The sequence below is a fragment of the Cydia strobilella genome, chromosome Z, assembly GCF_947568885.1.
Source record: "Cydia strobilella chromosome Z, ilCydStro3.1, whole genome shotgun sequence".
Lineage (NCBI taxonomy): Eukaryota > Metazoa > Arthropoda > Insecta > Lepidoptera > Tortricidae > Cydia > Cydia strobilella.
The window spans coordinates 28,121,505-28,141,247 of record NC_086068.1 but is presented as its reverse complement, the minus strand read 5'-3'; the positions used below and the strand labels follow the sequence as shown (position 1 = coordinate 28,141,247).

General features: G+C 36.0%; 1 protein-coding gene across 1 annotated transcript in view; it reads left to right on the top strand.

Moving 5' to 3' along the window:
- The window catches only part of LOC134754392 (LIM/homeobox protein Awh), a 126,431-nt gene that overhangs the window by 93,569 nt on the left and 13,119 nt on the right, over positions 1-19,743 (top strand). The window contains exon 2 of the mRNA XM_063690697.1: positions 6,719-6,900. Coding sequence (XP_063546767.1) covers positions 6,719-6,900 — 182 coding nt within the window. The remainder of the gene's footprint in view (positions 1-6,718; positions 6,901-19,743) is intronic.

Here is a 19,743-nt window from a genome sequence, read left to right as displayed (position 1 = left end):
AAGGAGTAAATAGTTACAGGTGTGTCCCAAATACTATGGGATGACCCAGCTATCAGACAAGATAATCTTCAGATATTTGTGTTTGCCCCTCAGTGACCAAATGGTTTGCTGTTTTAGAGAGTACTTATTAACAGTTTAGTATTATTGTACTTACAGAAGTACCTTTAATAATATTAGAAAATAAAATTGTAGTACTATCAAAATTATTAATTTTTAAGAACATTGTTTGAAAGACTAAATCCAAGAAGGTCTTCTCGCTTCTTTTAATGTTTAATTCACCTTTGATAGGTTTACAAAGATTTTGTAACTAAGATTTTTATAAATAATTTTCTTACATCTCTAACTCTGGGGTTACTTATTACTTAATTTAACATATTATCTGATGTTATATTAGCCTCTAAACATCTTCTAGTAATTATCTCGGACTAAATACAAATATAATGATAAGATTAAACGAACTTACCTGAAGTGAAGTTCAATCATGATTATATGAAGTATTTAGTCCGGGATAAGGGGGCTCCCATCCTCCTCAGGTAACCATGGGTTACGTCCCATTTACTGTATAGATACTCTAAACGAAGTGACAGACAGATGACGGCAATGTTGCCAGTTGTTTTTTCTTTGTAGTGGCTCTGAAAATCGCGTAGGACAACGAAAAGGCGAGCTTCTTCTTCTAGTAATTATCTCGGACTAAATACTTCATATAATCAAGATTGAACTTTACTTCAGGTAAGTTAGTTTAATCTTATCATAAATGCTTATTATGGAAGTGTGTATCCACTACTTTCATATGGAGTTATCTATTGGGGCAATTCTGTCGATGTTCAAAAAACATTTAAACTACAAAAAAATGCCTAAAAACGGTATACCGTATGCGCACTGAGGAATTGCTTCGTACTGTATTTAGAGAAAAACGTCTTTTAACTTTGACATGTATTTACATCCTAGAGCTATGTTTATTCATAAAAAGTCAAGCTGCATATTTTATAAATAAGTCATCATTAAAAAGCAATATACGAGACCAGTACAAATACGATATATACCTTCCAACTCTATGTACAAAAAGAGCACTTTTGGTATGGCTATCCGTATTTTCAACCATCTCCCTCTAGACATGAAAGCGCTAGACGGATTTATGTTCAAACGAAAGCTCAAGCACTGGCTGATAGATAAAGTATTTTATGATATCAATGAATTTTTTGCAAGTTAACAGACACCTATGTATATATAACGATGTAAGTACTTAAGTATAAGTTTAGTTTTAAGATAGGTAGATTGTCTACCATAATTGTACGCCCTAGCAGGCAACTGTTGATACTTATTATTTTTAATTACCACCTTTGTACGTACACAGTTATACAATAAAACATTATTCTATTCTATTCTATTCTAATGAGTTCCTTGTACGGAGACCCATATTTTTTAAATATATTTTTGTATAATAATTATTGCAGAAAATAGCAGTAATAATAACATGTATTTTCTGAAAGTTTGCAGTTCTAAATATAGAGCCCTTTAAAGATTAAACAAAAAATTTTTTTAGTTTTTCGTAAATAACTCAATAGCAAAAAATGTTCATCTACACAATTAATCTGCATAAAATTGTCTACAAGAAAGATTGCATACAATTTTTCACTAGATCAATATTCAGAGACATATTAACGCGAAAAAAAAAGTTAATTATAATCAATTCTGTCCCTTTTTTAGGTTTTCTTAAATAACTTGTAAACGGTGGTGCATAGCAAAAGATGTTCTTCTACACAAGTAATGTCCATTAAATTGCCTACAAGAAAGATTCCGTACAATTTTTTGATAGGATCAATATTCAGAGAGATGTTAACGCGGGAAAGTTAATTATAATCAATTCTAGGTCCCTTTTTTAGGTTTTCGTAAATAACTCTTAAACGGTGGCGCATATCAAAAAATGTTCTTTTACACAAGTAATATCCATTAAATTGCCTACAAGAAAGAATCCGTAAAAAATTTTGATAGGATCAATATTCAGAGATGTTAACGCGGGAAAGTTAATTATAATCAATTCTGTCCCTTTTTTAGGTTTTCTTAAATAACTTGTAAACGGTGGTGCATAGCAAAAGATGTTCTTCTACACAAGTAATGTCCATTAAATTGCCTACAAGAAAGATTCCGTACAATTTTTTGATAGGATCAATATTCAGAGAGATGTTAACGCGGGAAAGTTAATTATAATCAATTCTAGGTCCCTTTTTTAGGTTTTCGTAAATAACTCTTAAACGGTGGCGCATATCAAAAAATGTTCTTTTACACAAGTAATATCCATTAAATTGCCTACAAGAAAGAATCCGTAAAAAATTTTGATAGGATCAATATTCAGAGATGTTAACGCGGGAAAGTTAATTATAATCAATTCTGTCCCTTTTTTAGGTTTTCTTAAATAACTTGTAAACGGTGGTGCATAGCAAAAGATGTTCTTCTACACAAGTAATGTCCATTAAATTGCCTACAAGAAAGATTCCGTACAATTTTTGATAGGATCAATATTCAGAGAGATGTTAACGCGGGAAAGTTAATTATAATCAATTCTAGGTCCCTATTTTAGGTTTTCGTAAATAACTCTTAAACGGTGGCGCATATCAAAAAATGTTCTTTTACACAAGTAATATCCATTAAATTGCCTACAAGAAAGATTCCGTACAATTTTTTGATAGGATCAATATTCAGAGAGATGTTAACGCGGGAAAGTTAATTATAATCAATTCTAGGTCCCTTTTTTAGGTTTTCGTAAATAACTCTTAAACGGTGGCGCATATCAAAAAATGTTCTTTTACACAAGTAATATCAATTAAATTGCCTACAAGAAAGAATCCGTAATTTTTTTTGATAGGATCAATATTCAGAGATGTTAACGCGGGAAAGTTAATTATAATAAATTCTAGGTCCCTTTTTTAGGTTTTCGTAAATAATTCTTAAACGGTGGCGCATAGCAAAAAATGTTCTACACAAGTAATCTGCATAAGGATTCCGTACAATTTTTAGATTGGGTCAATATTCAGAGATATAAACGCGGGAAAGTTAATTATAATCAATTCTAGGTTCCTTTTTTTAGTTTTTCGTAAATAATTTCGTAAAAAAAACATGTTACATAAATAATTAACGTAGAATTTCCTACAAGAAACATGTGAAACACTTTTCGCTAGGATCAATATTTACAAAAGATATTTTACCACTTTTGAGCGCTCTTATTGCCTTCGATGTCTCGGCTTTACTTGGAGTCTCGACACTGATGTTCAGAGCAAACGTCTTGTTCTCATCAGCTTCGAACACGCTGTCGCCGACGACTGCGGTATGGAAGACTTCAGCGAAGTGCTCATGCCATCTGCGCATTTTATCTTCCTGTGTGGTAAGAAGCTTTCCCGCTTTGTCCTCTATGGGTCGGTTGGATGGTGGCTTGTTGCATAGCTTCTTACCAGCACGGTACAGCTCCGGTACAGCAGGCTCTCACTCGGCGATCTCTCCTAGCACTGCGCTTTACACTGCTCTCGCAGACAAAGTATTGATAAGCTAGTTTCTTTGGTGTTTTGGTCTTTTGCGCAGTTTAGCTTCTTTCAGGGTAGACGTGTGCGCCGCGCCGGCGCGCCGCCGCCGCCGATAAATGATCGTCGTGAAATCGGCGTGACCTTGAGTGTTGTTAATTAGCTATTCCAAGTTGGTATTTGAATTACAATATGGATTTTTTTGTATTATATATGTTACAGTTGTCAAATATACATCAATTGTTAATTAAATGAAACAGAATAGCCAGTTGCACAAACTGTTTGACACACCGATAAAAGTAACTGGGTAATCCTCAGTATTTGGCCTCAAGAAAGATGAAAGAGAGATAGGTATATGAAGTAGGATTTTTTCTTGTTAATTGTGAATTCACATTGCCTCACATACGAAGGCAGAATTTTCAGTCATGATAAGACTTGCGAGCAACGAAAACACAGGGCTCATGTAACATGGGCCTCAAAGTGGAATGGAAAAGGAAAACTAACTGGCTAATGTTGCGACCATCATCCTTACTTCTTTGCTTGCGTCTTAAACTGTATTTAAGTCCAGAAAAATCTGAAAATATCTATGTGTGAATACTCTCGAGAAAAAGAAAGAAAGAGAGAGAGAGTGACAACACTGTAGATTCACTGTCAATCTGGCGAACCGCGCAAACGATTGCCCTACGGAAATGTGTAAGCTGTAAATGTGTGAAGCAACATTTTCTTGTTACTCGTTGCTATGGTTACAGTCACCTGGGTTACTGGGGCTTTTAATCAAACATTTTTGTAGTAGTTATAAACTTATAATATTATAAGCCTTCCATAATGGCCCATCTAAAAAGAATGTATGACTTGGTACATAGTTCTTGTAATTGCCTGACAGGAATAACAACAAGAAATGGCGGCTCAGGCGGCTCTTCTGAAGAAAATTGAAGATAAATGTTCTAGCTCTCTAGAACTTTTATATTCAATTTTGTCTTAAGTCGAGTCTTATGGTAGTAGACAGGGCAAATATTCACCCAGTTACCGACGCACTCGGCGATTACGAAAAAGCGAGCTAGTTTGTATATCTTGGATTGATAACCAGTGCCGGTGGTTGCACCACCGAGATACGCCGCAGAGCTGGCATGGCTAAGTGCTATGTCTAACCTCGACAATATCTAGAAGAACAGAGGTATTCGACGTGCAACTAAAGTGCATGTGGTCGCGATCCTCAGCAATGAGAAAACAAGAAAGAAGTCTCAGTAAGAAAACCGTTAAAAGGAAGCCATAGCAGTCCACTAAGTCTAGCAAATTTCAAGGATTTTGGAGTTCTGTTTCGTAAAGTCCGTCATTTTTAATACGATAAGCCATGGAAATCATGAGAAAATGGACAGTTACAGATCGGATCGTAGGTCATTGGGGATAAAAATTATCCAAAAAAAAATAGGTCTCCATACAAGGAACTCATTAGGGTCGCTATGTAGGGTAATTATGGCCGCCATCTTGAATATCTCACTTCCGGTCAAGATTTCGATCGGGCAACCGGCAAATTCGGATTCAGCGGGGTCAAATTTGGTTAAAAAATCCGGTTGCCAAAAAGTAACACGACTTGCCAGTCGCATCAAGAAGGAGAGCGATTTTGAATTTTTTTGTCAAGACTATTACTCCTTCCCAGCCATTCAGAGATTCAGATACATAGATTCTTGTAGTCATTTGTGCCTTTTACCCAACCATAGAGAAACAAGTAGGTTAGCTTAGAATGCTGACTCCATACGTGGATAATAAGTTAAAAGCGAGTTATGCGAAGAAGTTAAATTTTAAGCGAGCTTAATTTTTTTCTCGCGCCAATCATTATTGCGTCACATTTGTAATTTTCAAGAAAATTGACTTGTGTCAATCATAACGTGTTTTAATTGTCCCCGTCCTACCCTATTAACATTTATTGAAGTAAGGTTCGGTTTCATTATGTAAATAAGTTTATTTCTCTATGACCAGACTAAATCAAAGCCAAAACCGTAGGGTTTTTTATCAGATGTTTTAGTAAAAACTTTTTGGTTGTACTGTTTGCACCCGGACAAGTTACGTAAGTAGGGGAGAGTGGGTCACAGTGAATCACTTTTTTTTGTAAGAGCTGTAGGTACGCCATTTTAACTTCAAATTGTGTATCATTTTCTTATCTAAGCCTATCAATCTAATTCTTAAACGTTATTAAGAAAAAAGCTGTAAAGAAAGCTAGAAATAAAATAACATTCACTGTTACCCATGTGTGAGTAACAGTGGAACACCGTCCGAATAAACGAAACGATAAGAGCTGCTGCATTGTTTGAACATTTATCCATTAAAATATATAAGTTTTATGATTTATGTGCAAATTTTTTATCATAACCGTTGTTCATAATTTTTTCATAGTGAGCAATGATTTTTTATCTTGTTATTTGCATACCTACTGGCTACAACTTGAAGAACAGGGATTTCGCTCTTTGTGTGGAGATTTATATTAGTTTTGTGCTTCTATTATCATGTTTTTTTTTCTAAAAGAAATATTTTAATTTTCATGCCCGATTTTTCTTTGATCCTCTGTGACCCAATTTCATATGATCCACTCTTCTCCATTGATGGTAGTTGTATAAAACATATCACTCAAAAATGTATTTGATTGGTTTATGGTTAAAATAAGGTAATAAATCGATTTTTCATACATTAAAAGTTGAAACCATATTTACAATAATGAAATAATTTGTAATCACAAGCCTTAAATAAAACAATTCTTTTGAAAATCGTGTAAAAAAATAGTTTTACAGTACTTGGTACTTAGTTACTTAAGTTAGTATCGCTAGTACTGTGAATTTTAGTTCTGAAGATGGTATCTAATTAGGCAAACGGAGGGACATAAAAGCGGTAACGCCGTAAGCGCTTACCCTTGTACAAGTAATATTAGTAAAGTTATTGCAAAAGATCCACTGTTACCCGTGACGTGGGTTACCCACTCTCCCCTAAATGAACATTAAAAAGTCGATATCAATGAGACGAAAAAAAAGGTAATTTTCGAAACCCTGGGAGCGCGAATCCGACTCGTACTTAGCCGGGTTCTTGTTTTGTAAAGACTCATCATCTTCCTTGCGCAGTCCACTGGTTTGCCACTGCTCATGAGAGCCTTGTCCGCAAGAATTGTTTGTAAAGACTAATATAGATAATTAAGTAAACCGTAGGTATGTTGTTTGTAGACGGAGCACCGCACGTGCTGCGCGTGCGGGGAGCCCATCGCGGACCGCTTCCTGCTGGAGGTGGGCGGCGGCGCGTGGCACACGGCCTGCCTGCGCTGCTGCGTGTGCGCCGTACAGCTTGACCGCCACCCCTCCTGCTTCCTGCGCGATCGCCAGGTCTACTGCAAGCAGGATTACGCCAAGTGAGTATGTCCCACCCGCCTGTGGCCTATATTTTCTTCTTGCAGGTCAGCAATTTCCTTCTACTGGTAAAATCGTGCTACTCGGAACTTCATGTAGAAAGATTTTTATAAATGTGAAGAAGGAAAGTTCTGCGCTCTGACTGTTGTGTAACACCAATATGTTGTTTGTAAAACACAGGGCTTCTTGCGTCACCACTTAAACCAAGAAGAAATGCTCAATTCCTTTCGGTACTTAATGCATTAAAATAAACTAATTTATAAAACAGTAGGTATCTAAACAACAAAAACATTTGGAAATTATGTCCTACGTTATATTACTCGTATTTGCGTCTTTTTGTTTTCTGCTCTCTTGTGCTTTAGATCAGAATATACATAACCTAATAAATAAGTACATATGTAGGTAATAACACATTTCTACAGGCAGACAGACGGACAGAGGAGTCTTAGCAAAAGGTTCCCATTTTACCCTTTTTGTACGGAACCCTAAAAAAGCCGTTATACGAGTACGCGGATGAAATTGCCAGCAGTAAAACTAATATGTAGGTAAACGCAAAATCTGTATATTTTTGTTACTCTTTTACCTCAATATTCTTCCCCTAAAATAGCTACGTCAGTTTAGTAGGTATAGTCAGACAATATGAACCCAAAGCCGACAGATGTATTTATTAATATTTACTTAAGATATACATAGGTACCCAAGTAGGAACTTCTCATGGATTTGAACTTGGTATCAAATAGCTGGCCAACAGATCCGTAAAACACAAGTTAACGTTACAATCGTTTAGACGGTCAAACGTTAATCCTTTACAATACGCTGCCTACGTCCAATTAACCTTCGACGTATTAGAAATAACCAAAGTCATCATTTACCAAGTCATCCGTGATGCCGAAATAGCCGACCAGAATCGAAATCACCGCGGTATGCTAGGTATGGCATCGGCGAGATGGCTATTGTCAGAGTGGTTGGGTTGCTCGAGGTATGTGCGGAGGTATGCTCTCAGGGTAGGCGGTCCGGTGTGTAGCCGACCTCTGACCTGCTTGCGCGCTGTGTGGCGAGCGTGATGATGCACTATTGACAGGCTCTAGGCACACGTCGCTCTTTTTGTGATATTATAGCGGAAAGTTTTGAATCGATACCCACTAGTATTATTGACGTCTGATCGATGCTTGCAGCAATACTGGCCTATTTATCATTACAAAGTTCGCCTTATAAGGGTGAAGGAACCAAGTACAAAACGGTCAGTTGCTTTCTTGCGTATATCAATTTTAACTATTACATACCTATTTATGTCGGTACCATACACAATGTTGAATATGTGTGACAAATACGAACTTAATCTAGCAACGTGCAACACATATGCACACGGTAATGATACTATGTATAGCTGTACAAAAATAAAACCAATAGGGAGATAGAACTAAAAGGAAGTTTTCTAAAACACCTCTGCATCTGATCCGATTTACATAAACATCAGTTTAAATGGGAAATAAAGAGTCCTCTCGCAACAGGTGCGTGAGAACATATCGACTAAATAGAAAAAACAGGCCAACGTCCCGACGAGTGGTTTTATTGAAAATCCGTCGGACGAGTGTAGAACAACAAAGCGGTGACGGGAAACGTTGCCAGGGTAAAAAATACACCACACCGGCAAGTCTGCTCCGTGACTTGCAACACTAGCGTTTTCATATGTCATTTATTATGATTGTGATAACTGGATGCGACGTGAAACCATATATTTTAAGGTGGTTCGATTTTCATACAAAATTCAATCTGCTTTAATTAAGGCACTACACACTATTACTACACAAATATTTGCTCATTTATCTAATTTCGAATATTCGTTTGCGCTAAATTAATAGAAAAACTTTGTTTCATACAGAAATCATACATAAATCAACGTAATTTTTTCATCAATTTTACGTATGTGTGTGTCACAAATGTCGTGTACAAATACGTTGCGTGCGGCGTTGCCACTCTATGACGTTGGCGACGTTGCCTGGCCGACCTGGCAGGATTTGCAGTGCCGTCATGTTTAGTGCATTTTTATTTGACAGTGTTGACACTGACACATAGGGTCATGTTTATTGTGACATCAATTTGTTTGTATAAATTGAAAATGATAGCAACGCAAAGAGTATAATAATATATGTAGCAACGTCTAAATCAAGTTACAAAAATCATCGGTGTTCTGGTCCGCGAAAATCCAGAAAAATTCAGACTCAATTGAAGCGGAATTCATGATGGTGAAGTTTCGTAAGTTTCATTCCTTCATTGTACATTGTAATTTTCTCGTGCCGATCTTTTTAGAAAATAATTCTCACTTCTTCCGTAATGGTAGATATAAGCAGTGAACAATACCTATATAATGTAATTATTACTGTTTTGGTTGCCGAATAGTCAATGTGTCACTAACTCTAGGTTTTTTTTAGGTATTGTGCAAAATGAAGAGGCATTCTTGGAAATAAAATGTTTTCCTTCATTAGCCAGAAAAAAATCAGGACATCCTCACTGCAATAAAGTAAAATAAAAAATTTCCTGGGGATGAAAATTATGGAATTTTGTCTATGAATGAAAAACACAATTATTACTAGGTAAGTAAATGATAACTTTATTAGAATCCATATTGTTGCTTCATCTTTCTTCCTATAACATTAGAGATTTTGTGCTATCATGATATTATTTTTCTTTCAGGTACAGGGACAACTACGGATAACAAATATGAAAAATATATCCCGTTTTCTATAATAGTTATAATTAGAAGGCCATGCAATGTTGTTACTCACTGTACCTACTTGAATCAAAAAAAAATATAAAAAAAGTTTTAATTTTATTTTACAATTACTACTTTATTATTAGTACATTACGATACAAGTGCGAAAAGTAGGAAATTGGCAACGAGTGGCGATAAATTGAAACACGACCGAAGGAAGTGTTTTAATCGACACGAGTTGCGAATTACCTTTTCGCACGTGTATTGTACAACGTTTTACAGTACATAATTATGGCCCTTTACATTTTCGACATATGCACGTATTGTACTAATTACCGCACTAGGGCGGTAACGTATATGTAGCACCATATGTACTAAAAAGTATTTTACAGTACATATGGTGCAACTTTCTCGCCCTAGAGCGTAAAGAGCACTTTTCATGCATATGTCGAAAGTTTAAAGGGTCATATGTACTGTAAAACGTTGTACGATACACGTGCGAATAGGTAATTCGCAACTCGTGTCGATTTAAAACACTCTCTGCGGTCGTGTTTTAATCTGTCGCCACTCGTTTCGAATTTTCTCTTTTCCGCACTTGTATCGTAAATAACTATTTCAAACTGCAAGGGTACGATGATAGATCTCAATTCAATATAATTTTGCAACATTTGGCATTATTAGGTTATAAATTGTACGGAGATGAAATCTATCATTGTACCCTTCCAGTTTGAAACATACTATAGAGGCTGGGCAGTAAGGGATTGCTTTACTTGTAGAACTATATTTAGCGCTTTAAAAAACAACTGATACCTGACACTTACAAACCTGGACTTCCTTGGGCTAGTGCTACTAAAAATCGTCAGTATTCTCCATCCTTTCTGAGTTGGAAGAACCCAAAAAGGTGAGATTTGTGAAAGTCAGGTTTTCAATATATGTGGCGTTTTCAACCAAACGGGTACCTACTTATTGTTGTCATATTTCCATAAAGCTTCAAAATGAAATCAACCTAATCGACAACCGACAATGTGGTACCTTTTAGTTCAAAACGTCACATATTTTTATAAAACGTTATAAACTAATTTATTAATAATACTGAATATCTGGGAGAAAAGGAAAACATAAGTAAACACTCAAAAATGCTCGTTTTCCCAGAGATAAGACCTAGCTAGATCGAACCCCTTACAGCAAATTTCATCGAAATCGTTAGAGCCGTTTCCGATATCACTGAAATATATTTCGGTTGTATCGGAATCGGACAAGAATTCGAAGAATAAAAGGTATAAGAAACATAAGATAACACAAAAAGGACAAAAAAAGTACCCCTGACGTACCAGTCTCGAACCCGAATCCTCTTGCACGTATTTCCACGAACATACCGCAACGCCATTGCAGCATACTTACACTGCATGAAATTGTCTACTACAAGCAATCACGGAAACACTGTTTACATGTGTGAGTAATAGTAGGAAATAGCATGACAGAAACATTCTGTCGACTTTAAAAGTGTTTTTTACACTAATGAAGTATTCAATGTTTATTATAATAGTTCAATATTTATGTAAAGAGTGCGCTAAACATACTTTTAAGTATACAGATACCAACACTATTCCACAAAAAAATAAAACCTGAAAATTTGCGAAAGTGACGCCATCTAGCGGGGTTTAAGCTTTGGGTAACCTAGTCGAACCACCTTAATCGAGACAGCTAGCGGCCAACGCAATGGTCCTCGGAACGAAAACGTTCCTTCGTGGTGGTATCCGAAATACAAATACAAATACAAATAATTTATTGAAAAAAGTATTGTACAGAGGTTCATCTTAAAGACTAAGAGTTGTTAGTAGAGGAAAGTGGTTTACGAATGCCTGAACTAGGAGTTCCTGTGTTTCAGGCAGTGAAGGACAAAATTAATCAATTTTTAATTATTCACTTAATTATAAATTAATAGTAGTACTTACACAATAGAAGTCTAATCGCCTTAACAAAATGGGTCTTAAGTATTAAATTTCAAAGTACACAATCATGTTACGACTATTAGTAGGTTCTCTGTATCATCGTACGTCATATTTTGAAGGGCGCGTCGTAGAGTATTCTTACAACAAGCATAGCTAAGTGGGTATAGGTCTAGTTTTACATTTAACCTGTTGTACAAAAATGGGCCCAAGAAGACAAAAAATCTAGATGAAAATACGTGTTTCCTTTGAACGGTTTGAATACCTATTATATCTTTGCGCCTTTTGTTTCTGTATTCAGGGTTGAAAGGAATTCTGGCGTGCTGCTTTAGTGTTGTGCTTAATATATATAATTGACGAACAGTTAGTACTTCCCATGATTTATAAAGGAGGTCAGTAGGGTATAAAAATGGGCGGGAAGTAGCTACCTTTAGTACCGCTCTCTGGGCTCTTTCTAGGGTTAGTAGGGTAGTTTTAGCTGTGCCACCCCAGGAACAAATGCAGTAGGTTAGTATTGATTGACATAGTGCAAAGTATACTTGCTTAATTAAATTTAGATCAGCAATCGAACGAAGTTTTTTGAATACAAATATTAACTTTCGGACTCTATTGCATAATGATTCAATGTGATTTTTGAAAGTGAGGGTTTCGTCGATCAAGACTCACAAATACTTAATTTTGTCAGTATTAGCTAGAGATGGGCATGAACAGGGATTATTCGATTTTTCCTTACAGTTATGTGCGTAAAGTTTGAGGTTATGTGCGACCGGATCTGTTTTCCGCATGGAAAAACTTATTAAATTCGTTTTGTCAGAGTTCAGTGTTAGTAGATGACGTTTTAGCCAGTCAGTTACAACATTAAATCCGCGTTGTGCGAACTCGTAGACCTCGTTTGTTGACTTTGCGGAAAAAAGTAGGGCAGTGTCATCTGCGTAGGAAATGATTTTGCCACTATCTATTTTTAGATTGCATAGGTCATTAATGTAAATTAAAAATAAGGTCGAGGCCAGGACACTTCCTTGTGGCAAGCCAAAAGATGTGTTATCTAAGTCGGAACTGATAATGTTATCTATTTTAACGCATTGAGTTCGTCCGTCTAGGTAGCTCGCGATTAATTTGTGTTGTGTGCCTCTAATGCCTAGTGATTCAAGCTTGTGCAGTAAAATGGAAGTAGAAACGGTGTCAAAAGCTTTTGCGAGGTCCAGGAAGATTCCAATTGTCTTGTTTCCCTTGTCTAGTTTTGAACTAAATAGTCAGTCAATTCGTGTACAGCATCTGCGGTTGATAACTTGGACCTAAAACCGAACTGCGTCTTTGCCAAGAAGGCATTTTTCTCCAGATATTGAACAAGTCTATTATTAATAATTTTTTCCAGGATTTTAGATGTCGCTGGTAAAAGAGAAATCGGTCTATAATTTGTTACTTGTATTTTGCTACCAGATTTATAGACAGAGATTACAACGGCTTTTTTCAGACATTTTGGAAATATTCCTTCAGAGATGCACTTTTGAAATATGTGTGTCAGTGGTGGAACCAAGATGTGTCTGAATGTCTTTATTATTTTGTTCGATATCCCATCCCAAACCAGCCGCGGAATCGTCTTTTAGGCTCATGATAATTCTTTCCACCTCAGCTTCATCCGTATTTAATAGCACAAATGATTTGGATGAATTATTTGTATCGGAAAGTATTCTTGAAGGGAATGCAGACGGCTCGCCCTGGACTTTTTCTGCCAGGTTTTTGCCTATGTTAACGAAAAATTCATTTGTGCTATTTGCCGCCAACAATTCGGACGGACCTACTTGCAAAAATGTAAGTAGATAGGTATTAAAAGATAGGTATGATATGTACTATAAAAATATAGGCACTTAAATGTGATTGTTTTTTAACTATTGGTATTCGTATAGTTGGCGCAACGTAAGATCCAACATTTGACAGTAATGAATTGACCCTTATTGCCTGGGCCACACTAACGGGAAACGCCGTTGATTATCGCGATAATCCCAGTTTGGCCGTATGAAAAATGTCGAATTAACGCGATAATTAACGCGTTTCCCAGCGTTTCCCGTTAGTGTGGCCCCAGCAGGCTATCACCTTATCAGTTAAACTGTAGGTCTTATCTTCATATACATTATGAACGTATATACGAGGGTTTTCAGAAAAAAGTGTCGGTACCATTAACTTTTTTTCGAAAAACTAACAACTTTTGGGTTATTTCGACTCAAAAGCACCCAGTGTTTTATACAAATTTTGGGTGTCAGTTTTGTGAAGGTCAATACAAAATCTACTTACGTGAAAATGCGTCCTCGTGCTTCTGAGTTGTTGCCCAAAAGTAGTGAGGACTGACTACTGAGTGCTTATACTCAGTAGTCAGTCCTTGTGATTCCTACACTAAACATATGTAAGGTACAGGGGGACAATTTCGACTTGTAAGTTATAAAGTGCAACTGTGACCACCGAAAACTACTATTTACAGTACTTTTACTGGCAATTGATTACCTTCATACTCCAAATTTTATATTAAAGGAAAAAATGGAAAAAGTTACACTTCCGGCAGGATTTGAACCCGCAACCTCCGCAATCCGTGCGTTGCTCTTAACCAATTGAGCAAGTGGGGTAATTTAGTAGGAGGATCGCTCGCAGCACGTATCTGCATGTTAAAAAATTGATTTTACCTTCATACTGTAGATTAGTTATCTTGGTTTTACTTTTTCAGACTTACATCCAAAAGTGTTGGGTATTTATACTTTAAAATGAGTATTTTATATGAAAAGGCAAAAATAGTTGTAATTGCCCCACCGAGGGGCAATTACAATTATTGATAATAAGTTTCGTTACAGTGAACTTGCACAGCTGCTAAACCTGAGCTCCTGTGGTTAGTCATGGCGTAAGGAATCTAAATTGAACCCGTTTATTTATGTAGCTGCGTTTATCTTTGCAAAAAAAGACAATATTTCAACTGGTCTCCCTAGTATGTAGTGATGGAACTCGTGTCTATAAGAATCAATCGATAATGTCTACAGGTTTACACATCTTTTTTATTTTTTATTTATTTATTTTCATAAATGGCCAGTATTCACGTTTGTGAACGTTTCTCTAAAGAGGGTTTAATCAGGTCGTTTTAACAAGCAGCAACAACTTTAGTATTCTATGTTCTAGAAAATGTATAGTGATGTTTTTTGTTTTCGATTTTTTTACTTATTATAAGAGTTAGGAACATTTATAAATTTGTATATGAAACCTGTTTTTCGCTCCTAACTTTTACATTAAGTAAAAAATTAAATCTATGATTAAAATACATCAAATAGTGTCAAAATATTTTCAATAATGTTAATATCCAGAGAGGAGAATGGGGAATACGTTTATATGGAAAACCGGTTTCGAGACGGTCGTTCCTTTCCATCTTAAGACCTGATTGTATAATGATGGAAATTTCCATCATATTGAAAAATAGATATATCTTATCTTATTTTATTAATATTTTGTTCTTAATCTAGAGGTCAACTAATATTATCCGGATTTATTTCACAAAAAAAACATGCAAGCAAGGGTTAAGAAAATCGACGATCTCCTTTGGTGCATAATAAAATAAAAATACAGTCCTTTACAGGGTCAGTATTTTTAAATGAGGTATTTGCATCGATAACAATCTCGAATCGTGTACATCACTAGTGTTTTTCAATTTCATATAAAATATGGAGGGGTAATTTCAACTACCAAATAGTCGAGATTAGCCGCCATCTCAATTTTAGCGGCATTATTTATACTATAATTACATTAGATTCAGTGAGATACAAACATAGAATAGGCTATAAATATGGGACTCACCTTTGAAATACACAGATAGACCCATTAAAAACTACTATTTTTATAGAATACTAGCTGTTGCCCGCGACTTCGTACGCGTGGATTTGTATGTTGGTGGTTATATATTTTACATGAGCATAGAACATTATGCAGCAAAAGATATCAGTAGGGACGGTTAATCATTTGTTAATAATTATACGACGCATGAAATTTGTCTCTCACAAACTACGCAGTTTGAAGCCCCTAACTTAAAATAATTGTCCTCGATATAATTCCCTCTTAACACTTAGATTTTCAAGTCCACTATTTAAAAAAAATGTTCGCTCCCGATGCAAATTTTATCAATCAATTTTCGTCTATTTTAATATAATGCCCTTTTACCAAGTTTTATGTTCCTAGCTTAAACGAAAACTTGAATCACATATAAACTTACATCCCCTTCTTAAACCTCTTTGAATTTGGGTTGAATCTTTCTTAATAAGAACGTTGAAATAACTTTTTTTGTAATATTATACAATGCCTTTCTAAGAAGTTTCAAAGCATTTGTAATGGATTCAAACTTTCAACCCCTTTAGGGGATGAATATTTAAAAACGCTTAAATTACTTTTTTTGTATTCTAATAATATGCCTTTATACAAAGACTGAAGTCCTGTACTCAAAAAAAGGTTTGATCTCCATAAAAAATTTCTACCTCTTTTTTACCACCTTGGGGGATGAATTTTGAAAAATGCTGAAATGAGTTTTCTTCCCTTTTAATTAAATATTTTTCTACGAAGTTTCAAAATTTCAAATTTAGGACCCCTACAAATTTTCAACCCCTTTTTAACCACTTTACGGGATGAATTTTTAAAAACGCTGAAATTATTTTTCTTGTATTCTAATAATATGCCTTTATACAAAGATTCACGCACGCAAAGAAATGTTTGATCTCCATACAAATTTTCAACCCCGTTTTCACCACCTTGGGGGATGAATTTTCAAAAACACTGAAGTCGGTTTTCTACTCTTTTAATGACATACCTTTTTACAAAATTTCTAATTCCTAGCTTCAAATAAAATTGGAACCCTATACAAAGTTTCAACCCCTTTTTAACCCCTTTAAGAGGTAAATTTTTACAATGGCTGAAATTACTTTTCTTCTATTCTAATAATATGCCTTTATACAAAAATTCAAGTCCCACACTCAATAAAATGTTTGATCTCCATACAAACTTTCAACCCCCTTTTCACCACCCTGGGGGACGAATTTTAAAAAACGCTGAAATTAGTTTTTTTGTGTTTTAATATAATACCTTTTTGTAAAGTTTCATTGCAAGGGCCTAGCTTAGAATAAAAACTGAAACTTAAAACAAATTTCATCCCATTTTTAACCCCCTTAGGGGTTGAATTTCTAAAAACGTCGAAATCACTTTTGTAATCTGCTATTATGCCTTTCTAAGAAGTTTCAAAGCATTTTTAATGGATTCAAACTTTCAACCCCTTATTAACCCTGTTAGGGGATGAATTTTTAAAAACGCTGAAATTACTTTCCTCGTATTCTAATAATATGCCTTTATACAAAGATTGAAGTCCCGCACTCAAAAAAATGTTTGATCTCCATACAAACTTTCAACCTCTTTTCACCACCTTGGGGGATGAATATTTAAAAACGATGAAATTAGTTTTCTTGTTTTTTAATATTATACCTTTTTGCAAAGTTTTAAGTTCCTAGCTTATAATAAAATTTGAACCCCCAGACAAACTTTCATCCCCTTTTTAACCTACTTAGGGGTTGAATTTCCAAAAACGTCGAAATTATTTTTTCTGTTAGCGGCTATTATGCCTTTCTAAGAAGTTTCAAACCATTTGTAATGGATTCAAACTTTTTAACGCTGAAATTGCTTTTCTTGTTATCTAATAATATGCCAATGTACAAAGTTTGAAGTCCCGCACTTGATAAGATTTTTAATATCCATACAAACTTTCAACCCCTTTTTCACCACCTTAGGGGATGAATTTTCAAAAACGCTGAAATTATTTTTCTTGTTTTTTAATAATATATCTTTTACCCAAGGTTCGAATTCATAGCTTAAAATAAAACTTGAACCCCATACAAACTTTCATCCCTTTTTAACCCCCTTAGGGTTGAATTTCTCAAAATCGCTTCTTATCTCTTGTACACATTATAAATGTAGCCTGCCCGCGCAGCATGGTTCCCCTATCACTAAGTCCGTCACTTTCGCACTCACATACTTGTTAGAACGTGACAGGCATGGTGATAAGCGTACCGTGCTACGACGCCTGGTGTGCAAATTTTAACTTTCTAGCTTTTGTAGTTTCGCCTCTGCGTTGATGAGTCAGTCAGTCAGTCAGGACACGTGCATTTATATATTGAAGAGCCAACTCGCACGTGCCTACAACGAATTTCAAAATGTCAAAAACAAAATGGCCACGTAACTCAGAAAGAATTCGGTCTATTAACACCCTCTGTGGTGATATTATGCACAATCTTTTTCGCTATCTGAACATATATGGCACTTAATTAATAATGTAAAACATGGAAGATATTTCGATTAGTTGAAATTTCCCACAGTCGAAATTATCCCCATGTACCTTACTTGCTTATATGTAACTAACTAAACTAACTAACTCCGCTGGCTCAGCGACCCGAAGTGAGTCTTGGCCTCCGATACGAGTTGGCGCCAACACGCCCTACGCTCCCAGTATTCTGCTTGCAGGGCGCGTAGATCTTTCTCGACTTGGTCTCTCCAGCGGTACTTAGGACGACCTGCTGGGCGTCGAGGTCGACGCCCAGCAGGTCGTCCTAAGTACCGCTGTCGTCCTAAGTACAAAAAGGCCTACGTTGGATGCCACATAGGTATGTGGCATCCAACGTAGGCCCTTTTGGCTGCCCTATCGCCTGCCATTCTCTCGAGATGCCCAAGCCAGCGGAGTCTTGCTGACTTGGTTTCGCCGATGATGTTTGGTTCTCCTCCTCTCCTGATTTTTTCGGATTCTCCAGCTACCATCTGCTCTTTGTGTTGGCCCCAAGATCTTTCGGAATATTTTTCTTTCGGCGACAAGGAGCTGATTTTCTTCCTTCAGAGTAAGTGTCCAACATTCGCAACCATACATCAAGATCGGTCTAATAACAGTTTTGTAGACACGAATCTTGGTTTTCCGGCGCATAATCTTGGACACCAATACTTTGTGAAGAGCCGCCGCGCATCTGAGGGCACTTTGGATGCGAAGTTCAATGTCCTCTTTTCTGCAGTGGGTGTCATTAATAATGCAGCCCCGGTATTTCGACTTCTTCACTCCTTTGTACGAGACACCATCGACAACTAAGTTCTCTCTTTGCTCCAATGTGTTCCTGCGCCTCCGCATGTGTAAATATTCGGTCTTCTCTTGGCTAATTTTGAGACCGACCGTCGAACCTTCCTCCGTCAATACCCTTGGGTTGACGACCCTCCTACGTTAAAAACCAATGTTACGAATACGATACGAAGAAAATGCTTATATGTACCTACCTGCCCAAATATATGAACGCTTCATTATCATAGGGTAAGTAAGTAAGTAGGGGAGACAGAGGTAAGTTAACACAAAGATTAGTTGACACGGCGTCGATATCTCGCAAACTACCTATAGACGCTAGAAGTATGACCCAAGAAAGTTTACAGCGGTTACAGCTAAAATATTGCTAAAGGCAAGTTTTTCGACATTTTTTCAAGGCTGTTTCCGTATCACTGGCATTTTTTCGATATATGTTTGGAGCATTCTGGCAGAGATTTTTATCATATATCTGGACATATATCAACGTTTTTAAGTAAAGTCCATGTTTTGTAAACTTAAAGTGCAAAGAAGTGTAAACATCTGAAAACTACAAGGGTAAGGTATGTTGAAACACCTTGTTGCAACTTACCTCGTTAATTTTTGTTTGAGTTTGTCAGAGGCTGTTCATACCATACACAATCATACAATCATATTTTTCAATTTTAATTTAGCACTTTGGTTACTAATTGAAAGTTTATTGAAAAATACAAGTATTTTATAATGCTTCAGTCACTAACAACTAGTTTACTTCACAAAAATATTGATTTAATGTAGCATATTTTTGAAATAAAAAACTAAAATTCTAAATTAAACTAAGGTTACTGGTGACACTACTTTGCTATTTATTGTTTAAATTCATCAATTAAAGATGTGTGTCTATGTAAAGTACACTATGGTATTTCTGTTCTGGGTGGTAAATGGTTATGGAATTTGCTATCAGATGATACAGATTCCGTAAATCTAGCTTCTAATACAAATAGTTATGACCGAAAAAGTAAAATTTGTTCGAATCTTGGTCTCCCCTTACTCAATGCATTAGGTATAAGAATGTAAGTTTGATTAC